This window comes from Electrona antarctica, assembly GCF_951216825.1.
Source record: "Electrona antarctica genome assembly, chromosome: 4".
Taxonomy (NCBI): Eukaryota; Metazoa; Chordata; class Actinopteri; order Myctophiformes; family Myctophidae; genus Electrona; species Electrona antarctica.
The window spans coordinates 2,877,736-2,887,735 of record NC_136809.1 but is presented as its reverse complement, the minus strand read 5'-3'; the positions used below and the strand labels follow the sequence as shown (position 1 = coordinate 2,887,735).

General features: G+C 51.2%; 1 protein-coding gene across 1 annotated transcript in view; it reads left to right on the top strand.

Annotated features, from left to right (window-relative positions):
- LOC306922157 (uncharacterized protein) overlaps positions 1 to 10,000 on the top strand; it is a gene marked incomplete at both ends in the record, with an annotated part of 53,881 nt that overhangs the window by 40,191 nt on the left and 3,690 nt on the right. The window contains 6 exons of the mRNA XM_079499553.1: positions 821 to 967; positions 1,199 to 1,340; positions 3,235 to 3,361; positions 3,404 to 4,320; positions 6,826 to 7,031; positions 8,915 to 9,109. Of these exons, the coding sequence (XP_079355679.1) occupies positions 821 to 967; positions 1,199 to 1,340; positions 3,235 to 3,361; positions 3,404 to 4,320; positions 6,826 to 7,031; positions 8,915 to 9,109 (1,734 nt within the window). The remainder of the gene's footprint in view (positions 1 to 820; positions 968 to 1,198; positions 1,341 to 3,234; positions 3,362 to 3,403; positions 4,321 to 6,825; positions 7,032 to 8,914; positions 9,110 to 10,000) is intronic.

Sequence of the window (10,000 nt, the reverse complement as noted above, 5' to 3'; positions counted from 1 at the left end):
CCCCAGGACTTGAAGGAGGATAACAGGGTGTGTGTCTCTCTCTCTCTCCCCCAGGAGTTGAAGGAGGATAACAGGGTGTGTGTGTCTCTCTCTCCCCAGGAGTTGAAGGAGGATAACAGGGTGTGTGTCTCTCTCTCCCCTATGAGTTGAAGGAGGATAACAGGGTGTGTGTGTGTCTCTCTCTCTCCCCCAGGAGTTGAAGGAGGATAACAGGGTGTGTGTGTCTCTCTCTCTCCCCCAGGAGTTGAAGGAGGATAACAGGGTGTGTGTCTCTCTCTCCCCCAGGAGTTGAAGGAGGATAACAGGGTGTGTGTGTGTCTCTCCCCCAGGAGTTGAAGGAGGATAACAGGGTGTGTCTCTCTCCCCAGGAGTTAAAGGAGGATAACAGGGTGTGTGTGTCTCTCTCCCCAGGAGTTAAAGGAGGATAACAGGGTGTGTGTGTGTCTCTCTCCCCAGGAGTTGAAGGAGGATAACAGGGTGTGTCTCTCTCCCCAGGAGTTAAAGGAGGATAACAGGGTGTGTGTGTCTCTCTCCCCAGGAGTTAAAGGAGGATAACAGGGTGTGTGTGTGTGTCTCTCTCTCCCCCAGGAGTTGAAGGAGGATAACAGGGTGTGTGTGTCTCTCTCCCCAGGAGTTAAAGGAGGATAACAGGGTGTGTGTGTCTCTCTCCCCAGGAGTTAAAGGAGGATAACAGGGTGTGTGTGTGTGTGTCTCTCTCCCCCAGGAGTTGAAGGAGGATAACAGGGTGTGTGTGTCTCTCTCTCTCCCCCAGGAGTTGAAGGAGGATAACAGGGTGTGTGTGTGTCTCTCTCTCCCCCAGGAGTTGAAGGAGGATAACCGGGTGCTCCAGGAGACCAAAGAGGTTCTTGAAGACCAGCTGGAAGGATGGAGGTCTCGCTCTGACAAACTGCACCAGCTGGAGAAGACCATGTTGATGCTGAAGGCCCGCCTCCACGACATGGAACAGGTCAGAACCAGGGTTAGAGAAATCCCTTAGAAAGAGGGCACCTTTGGACAAAATTAGCGAAAATAGCAGATCTACAAGCTCTCAGCTCTCTTTTTGAAAAATTAAAAAAATGTGGCCGCAAATATTTGAATGGTGTGTGTGTGTGTGTGTGTGTGTGTGTGTGTGTGTGTGTGTGTGTGTGTGTGTGTGTGTGTGTGTGTGTGTGTGTGTGTGTGCGTGTGTCCTCTCTAGGAGAAGGAGGTGGATCGGAGACGCATGGAGGAGCTGCAGGAGGAGAACCTGGCTCTGTGCCTGGCTCAGAGGAGAACCATGGAGGAGTCCCAGCACCTGGGCTGGGAGCTAGAGCAGATCTCCAAGACCACAGACACACAGGGTAAAACACCTGGGCTGGGAGCTAGAGCAGATCTCCAAGACAGTAGTCTTAAACAGTGTTGATTTTGTTGACTAAAACGAAACAAAAAACAAAATAAAAACTAAGCTACGATGCCTAAAACTAAGCCAGAAATATACTGACAAATTTGTCAACAAATAAGAACTAGACTAAAATGTTAGGGGGGTGAGCTAGTGGAGAAGAGATCCAGTAGAACTAAAAGACATGGAACAGGTCAGCATGGAGTATCAGTATACTGTAAGTAAAAGTATCAATATTGCAATGTAGTTTGGTGGTGACATATTGTCCTGTGTGTGTCTGTGTGTAGGCCAGTCTCTGAGCGAGGGTGGTGACATTATTGTCCTGTGTGTGTCTGTGTGTAGGCCAGTCTCTGAGCGAGGGGGGTGACATATTGTCCTGTGTGTGTCTGTGTGTAGGCCAGTCTCTGAGCGAGGGTGGTGACATATTGTCCTGTGTGTGTCTGTGTGTAGGCCAGTCTCTGAGCGAGGGTGGTGACATATTGTCCTGTGTGTGTCTGTGTGTAGGCCAGTCTCTCAGCGAGGGTGGTGACATATTGTCCTGTGTGTGTCTGTGTGTAGGCCAGTATCTGAGCGAGGGGGGTGACATATTGTCCTGTGTGTGTCTGTGTGTAGGCCAGTCCCTGAGTGAGGGTGGTGACATATTGTCCTGTATGTGTCTGTGTGTAGGCCAGTCCCTGAGTGAGGGTGGTGACATATTGTCCTGTGTGTGTCTGTGTGTAGGCCAGTCCCTGAGTGAGGGTGGTGACATATTGTCCTGTATGTGTCTGTGTGTAGGCCAGTCTCTGAGTGAGGGTGGTGACATATTGTCCTGTGTGTGTCTGTGTGTAGGCCAGTCTCTGAGCGAGGGGGGTGACATATTGTCCTGTGTGTGTCTGTGTGTAGGCCAGTCTGTGTGTAGGCCAGTCGATGAGCGAGGGTGGTGACATATTGTCCTGTGTGTGTCTGTGTGTAGGCCAGTCTCTGAGTGAGGGTGGTGACATATTGTCCTGTGTGTGTCTGTGTGTAGGCCAGTCTCTGAGCGAGGGTGGTGACATATTGTCCTGTGTGTGTCTGTGTGTAGGCCAGTCTCTCAGCGAGGGTGGTGACATATTGTCCTGTGTGTGTGTCTGTGTAGGCCAGTCTCTCAGCGAGGGTGGTGACATATTGTCCTGTGTGTAGGCCAGTCTCTCAGCGAGGGTGGTGACATATTGTCCTGTGTGTAGGCCAGTCTCTCAGCGAGGGTGGTGACATATTGTCCTTTGTGTGTGTCTTTGTGTAAGCCAGTCTCTGAGCGAGGGTGGTGACATATTGTCCTGTCACTGTGTGTCTGTGTGTAGGCCAGTCTCTGAGCGAGGGTGATGACATATTGTCCTGTCACTGTGTGTCTGTGTGTAGGCCAGTCTCTGAGCGAGGGTGGTGACATATTGTCATGTGTGTGTCTGTGTGTAGGCCAGTCTCTCAGCGAGGGTGGTGACATATTGTCCTGTGTGTGTCTGTGTGTAGGCCAGTCTCTCAGCGAGGGTGGTGACATATTGTCCTGTGTGTGTCTGTGTGTAGGCCAGTCTCTGAGCGAGGGTGGTGACATATTGTCCTGTGTGTGTCTGTGTGTAGGCCAGTCTCTGAGCGAGGGTGGTGACATATGGTCCTGTGTGTGTGTCTGTGTAGGCCAGTCTCTGAGCGAGGGTGGTGACATATTGTCCTGTGTGTGTGTCTGTGTAGGCCAGTCTCTGAGCGAGGGTGGTGACATATTGTCCTGTGTGTGTCTGTGTAGGCCAGTCTCTGAGCGAGGGTGGTGACATATTGTCCTGTGTGTGTCTGTGTAGGCCAGTCTCTGAGCGAGGGTGGTGACATATTGTCCTGTGTGTGTATGTGTGTAGGTCAGTCCCTCAGCGAGGAGGTGAGCGACAGGACACTGAGTCGCCTCCTCAGGCTGGAGAAAGAGAACCAGAGGCTGCTGTCGACCATCGAGGACCTGAGAGCCACGTCCAACAGCAGCAGCAGCCCCCACCACAGCCACCACCACCACCACAACTCTGTCCCCCACAGCAGTCCGCAAAACAGCCACCATCACTACCACCAGGACCACAACCCTGTCCCCAACAGCAGCCCCCAACACAGCCACCACCACCACGAGCACCACGACCCTGTTCCCCACAGCAGCCCCCAGCACAGAGCCACGTCCAACGATAGCAGCCCCCAGCACAGAGCCACGTCCAACGATAGCAGCCCCCAGCACAGAGCCACGTCCAACGATAGCAGCCCCCAGCACAGAGCCACGTCCAACGATAGCAGCCCCCAGCACAGAGCCACGTCCAACGATAGCAGCCCCCAGCACAGAGCCACGTCCAACGATAGCAGCCCCCAGCACAGCCACCATCACCACGACCACAGCCACGACGGCCCTCGGGTCGCCTGTTGCCCGCGTTCGTTAGCGGCGCCGACGCAACCCTCGGACTTGGCCCAAACCCGCTGCCCGCGTTCAGAAGACGGCAGCGCCAGGACATCAGCGTCTAGCGCCGCAGCGACGCCGCAGCACATGACGAACGGCCACCACCACCGGCGACCACCGCCGTCAGAGGACTCGCTGAGCACGGAGGGTGACGGTGCCGTCCCCCCCGGGGGGGAGGGGGAGGGGGAGGAGGACCCAGAGCTTCAGGATCTGGAGAAAAGACAGCGAGAGGAAGGGAGAGGCGGAGAGCATCCCAAGGAGACGACCTCCGACCTGGACGCGTTGGACCACACCGCCCACAACGGCGTCCATCATCATCACGTCTCTGGCTCCTCCCCTGGCTCTCGGAGCGGCCTGGCCCCCCACCACCACCACCACCACCACCGGGACAGCTGCGTCCTGGGCCTGTCGGGGCGCTCCTGCTACCCCAGCAAACACGCCGAGCGACTGGAGGCCAAGTGCAGGACGCTGGACACGGAGAACCAGCGGCTGCAGGCTTCTCTGGACAACACCGGTCAGTCTCTGTCGTTCTGAGAGTCATTCTCTAGTCAGGGATGGACCCGTCACAAATATTACATAATCTGAGAGTCATTCTCTAGTCAGGGGTAGACCCGTCACAATTATTACATAATCTGAGAGTCATTCTCTAGTCAGGGGTAGACCCGTCACAATTATTACATAATATGAGAGTCATTCTCTAGTCAGGGGTAGACCCGTCACAATTATTACATAATATGAGAGTCATTCTCTAGTCAGGGGTAGACCCGTCACAATTATTACATAATCTGAGAGTCATTCTCTAGTCAGGGATAGACCCGTCACAATTATTACATAGAGTCATTCTCTAGTCAGGGATAGACCTGTCACAATTATTACATACTCTGAGAGTCATTCTCTAGTCAGGGATAGACCCGTCACAATTATTACATAATCTGAGAGTCATTCTCTAGTCAGGGGTAGACCTGTCACAATTATTACATAGAGTCATTCTCTAGTCAGGGATAGACCCGTCACAATTATTACATAATCTGAGAGTCATTCTCTAGTCAGGGGTAGACCTGTCACAATTATTACATAATCTGAGAGTCATTCTCTAGTCAGGGATAGACCCGTCACAATTATTACATAGAGTCATTCTCTAGTCAGGGGTAGACCTCTCACAATTATTACATAGAGTCATTCTCTAGTCAGGGATAGACCCGTCACAATTATTACATACTCTGAGAGTCATTCTCTAGTCAGGGGTAGACCCGTCACAATTATTACATACTCTGAGAGTCATTCTCTAGTCAGGGATAGACCCGTCACAATTATTACATAGAGTCATTCTCTAGTCAGGGATAGACCCGTCACAATTATTACATAGAGTCATTCTCTAGTCAGGGGTAGACCTGTCACAATTATTACATAGAGTCATTCTCTAGTCAGGGGTAGACCCGTCACAATTATTACATACTCTGAGAGTCATTCTCTAGTCAGGGGTAGACCCGTCACAATTATTACATAATCTGAGAGTCATTCTCTAGTCAGGGGTAGACCCGTCACAATTATTACATAAGAGTCATTCTCTAGTCAGGGGTAGACCCGTCACAATTATTACATAGAGTCATTCTCTAGTCAGGGGTAGACCCGTCACAATTATTACATAATCTGAGAGTCATTCTCTAGTCAGGGATAGACCTGTCACAATTATTACATAATCTGAGAGTCATTCTCTAGTCAGGGGTAGACCCGTCACAATTATTACATAATCTGAGAGTCATTCTCTAGTCAGGGATAGACCCGTCACAATTATTACATAATCTGAGAGTCATTCTCTAGTCAGGGGTAGACCCGTCACAATTATTACATAATCTGAGAGTCATTCTCTAGTCAGGGGTAGACCTGTCACAATTATTACATAATCTGAGAGTAATTCTCTAGTCAGGGATAGACCCGTCACAATTATTACATAGAGTCATTCTTTAGTCAGGGGTAGACCCGTCACAATTATTACATACTCTGAGAGTCATTCTCTAGTCAGGGATAAACCTGTCACAATTATTACATAGAGTCATTCTCTAGTCAGGGGTAGACCTGTCACAATTATTACATACTCTGAGAGTCATTCTCTAGTCAGGGATAGACCCGTCACAATTATTACATAATCTGAGAGTCATTCTCTAGTCAGGGGTAGACCTGTCACAATTATTACATACTCTGAGAGTCATTCTCTAGTCAGGGATAAACCTGTCACAATTATTACATAGAGTCATTCTCTAGTCAGGGGTAGACCCGTCACAATTATTACATAGAGTCATTCTCTAGTCAGGGATAAACCTGTAACAATTATTACATAGTCATTCTCTAGTCAGGGATAAACCTGTAACAATTATTACATAGTCATTCTCTAGTCAGGGATAGACCCGTCACAATTATTACATAGTGCTCTGTAAAGCACTTTGAGCTGCATTTATGTCATGAAAGGTGCTCTACGAATAAAGTTCAACTCTGAGAGTGTAATGGAACCAAATGGATATCCTCATTCTAGGATGTGCAAGAGTTATTCACGTTTTAAGATTTTCGGTTTCGTCGGCTAAAATGGGGGTTGGAACATTTTTTATGACGTCCCACCGGAAAATAACATTGAATGTTGCGCAACAGACGCTCCCAGCACTGTGCAAAAAGCATGGAATACGGATGTGTATATTACAGGAAACTCGCGTTAAACTTTCCAACAAACTCCGGTGAACTCCCGAATTGTACCATCACACCTGTATATTACCGTATATTAACTGTATCTGCTGCTAAACTTGAGGTTTACGAGTAAAATACAGTGCCCATAATTGCCCGTTAACTCCTCTTTTCACGCAGTGCAGCCTGTGGAGCGATGCGATGTCAATAAATCTCTGTCCTTTTATTAATCTCCGTCCTGGGCGATGAGTGTTACTAATTGATTGATTGAACGGAGAACTCCGTCCTCGCCGCTCAGGGTGTTAAAACCCCTCTCCTCTCCCTCTCCGTCTCCGTCCCCCGTCAGGTCGGAAGCTGCAGCGGCTGGAGGCAGAGGTCCAGGACCTGGAGACGGAGAACCAGAGCCTCCAGGCTGCCCTGGAGGAGCTGCGGATCAGCTCCAGACGTCTGGAGCAGCTGGAGGGAGAGAAGCAGAGCCTGGAGCAGGAGAGTCTGGGTCTGGAGAGAGACAAGAGACGCTTGGAGAAGGAGAACCGCCGACTCCGTCAGCAGGTCAGTCAGTGTGGTGGTGGTGGGTGAGAGTCTGGGTCTGGAGAGGTGGTGGGTCAGCAGGTCAGTCAGTGTGGTGGTGGTGGTGGTGGGTGAGAGTCTGGGTCTGGAGAGGTGGTGGGTCAGCAGGTCAGTGTGGTGGTGGTGGGTGAGAGTCTGGGTCTGGAGAGGTGGTGGGTCAGCAGGTCAGTCAGTGTGGTGGTGGTGGGTGAGAGTCTGGGTCTGGAGAGGTGGTGGGTCAGCAGGTCAGTCAGTGTGGTGGTGGTGGGTGAGAGTCTGGGTCTGGAGAGAGACAAGAGACGTCTGGAGAAGGAGAACCGTCGACTCCGTCAGCAGCTCAGTCAGTCAGAGACCTTTTCCACCGGTTGGTTCCCAGTGGGAACCGGTTCACTTCTTTTTCGTTCTTAGTCCATGAGCCAGAGCTCCAAAATTGGAAGGTTAATTATGAATTGAGTGGAGCAAAACCATACATATATTAGATTGTTATCACCATGAAACTTCACCAATTGATTACTTACACGAAGACAATGATTTATTGTATTACAAATTTTACATTTTTAAATATGCAAATGAGGCATTATTATAGGAAAATATGCAAATAATTGAAAATATGAAAAAGCTACTATTGTGGAAGGGATATCATGTATTAATGTACTTGTATTGATCCTATAAACAATTTAATATATGTCTAGTTTTTCCCAACAATGTTGGAGCACTGGCTCATGGACTAAGAACCAAAAATAACTGAGCCGGTTCCCACTGGGAACCAACCGGTGGAAAAGAACTGAACCGGTTCCCACTGGGAACCAACCGGTGGAAAATAACTGAACCGGTTCCAACTGGGAACCAACCGGTGGAAAAGAACTGAACCGGTTCCCACTGGGAACCAACCGGTGGAAAAGAACTGAACCGGTTCCAACTGGGAACCAACCGGTGGAAAAGAACTGAACCGGTTCCCATTGGGAACCAACCGGTGGAAAAGAACTGAACCGGTTCCCACTGGGAACCAACCGGTGGAAAAGAACTGAACCGGTTCCCACTGGGAACCAACCGGTGGAAAAGAACTGAACCGGTTCCCACTGGGAACCAACCGGTGGAAAAGAACTGAACCGGTTCCCACTGGGAACCAACCGGTGGAAAATAACTGAACCGGTTCCCATTGGGAACCAACCGGTGGAAAATAACTGAACCGGTTCCCACTGGGAACCAACCGGTGGAAAATAACTGAACTGGTTCCCACTGGGAACCAACCGGTGGAAAAGGGGGTCTCAGTGTGGTGGGTGATCAGGGCGGTGCAGCATTATTGGATCTCGGTTTGGAGTACGGCTTTAAAGGTACATTCAGTGATTTCACTTAATTCAACTATCAATTATTTTTTCTTATTTTTTGGATAATCCTGACCATATAAGGAGTTCCTCCCTGTCCCCAGTGAGCCCCTGGGGTCAAAAAACCGTAGTTTCGGTTTGGGCTTTGGGTGGCAAAGCTTTCATCCAATCAGGATGAGAGATGCCTTCCTCCAATCATGATCGAGTGTGGCTGGCATTGGTGCGCGTGCTGTTGGTCTGTTGTACTTCCCCCACTGTAGAGAGTGTGCATGTGCACATCTTGTTACCGGGTGGACCGTTTTTTTTTCAAAATCACTGAATGCTCCTTTAAGCAACTAGTCGACTATTCAACTAGTCGACTATTCAACTAGTCGACTATTCAACTAGTCGACGACTATTCAACTAGTCGACTATTCAACTAGTCTACTAGTAAATCCAATATAGTCAACCTTGTTGGTACTATAGTTGACTAGTTGATAAGCCTCAAGATCAGATAGATTATAGTTATAGTCACCAATGTACACAGTTTTTAAATGTAAAACTATTATTAACTCTCTACAGGCTGAGATCCAGGAGGCCACTCTGGACGGCAGCAACGTCCGTATGAGCGCGCTGGAGAGGGAGCTCCGCAACCTGGGGAAGGAGGCGGAGGGGCTGAGGGAGACGGCCGAGAGGGTCAAAGGCCTGGAGAGGGACAACCGGGAGAGGGCCAAGCAGGCCGCCATCGACCACGGCACCCTGGCCACCCTGAGAGAGGTGAGCTAAGGACCACGGTACCCTGGCCACCCTGAGAGAGGTGAGCTATGGACCACGGCACCCTGGTCACCCTGAGAGAGGTGAGCTATGGACCACGGCACCCTGGCCACCCTGAGAGAGGTGAGCTATGGACCACGGCACCCTGGCCACCCTGAGAGAGGTGAGCTATGGACCACGGCACCCTGGCCACCCTGAGAGAGGTGAGCTATGGACCACGGCACCCTGGCCACCCTGAGAGAGGTGAGCTATGGACCACGGCACCCTGGCCACCCTGAGAGAGGTGAGCTATGGACCACGGCACCCTGGCCACCCTGAGAGAGGTGAGCTATGGACCACGGCACCCTGGCCACCCTGAGAGAGGTGAGCTATGGACCACGGCACCCTGGCCACCCTGAGAGAGGTGAGTTATGGACCACGGCACCCTGGTCACCCTGAGAGAGGTGAGCTATGGACCACGGCACCCTGGCCACCCTGAGAGAGGTGAGCTATGGACCACGGCACCCTGGTCACCCTGAGAGAGGTGAGCTATGGACCACGGCACCCTGGCCACCCTGAGAGAGGTGAGCTATGGGCCACGGCACCCTGGCCACCCTGAGAGAGGTGAGCTATGGACCACGGCACCCTGGTCACCCTGAGAGAGGTGAGCTATGGACCACGGCACCCTGGCCACCCTGAGAGAGGTGAGCTATGGACCACGGCACCCTGGTCACCCTGAGAGAGGTGAGCTATGGACCACGGCACCCTGGCCACCCTGAGAGAGGTGAGCTATGGACCACGGCACCCTGGCCACCCTGAGAGAGGTGAGCTATGGACCACGGCACCCTGGCCACCCTGAGAGAGGTGAGCTATGGACCACGGCACCCTGGCCACCCTGAGAGAGGTGAGCTATGG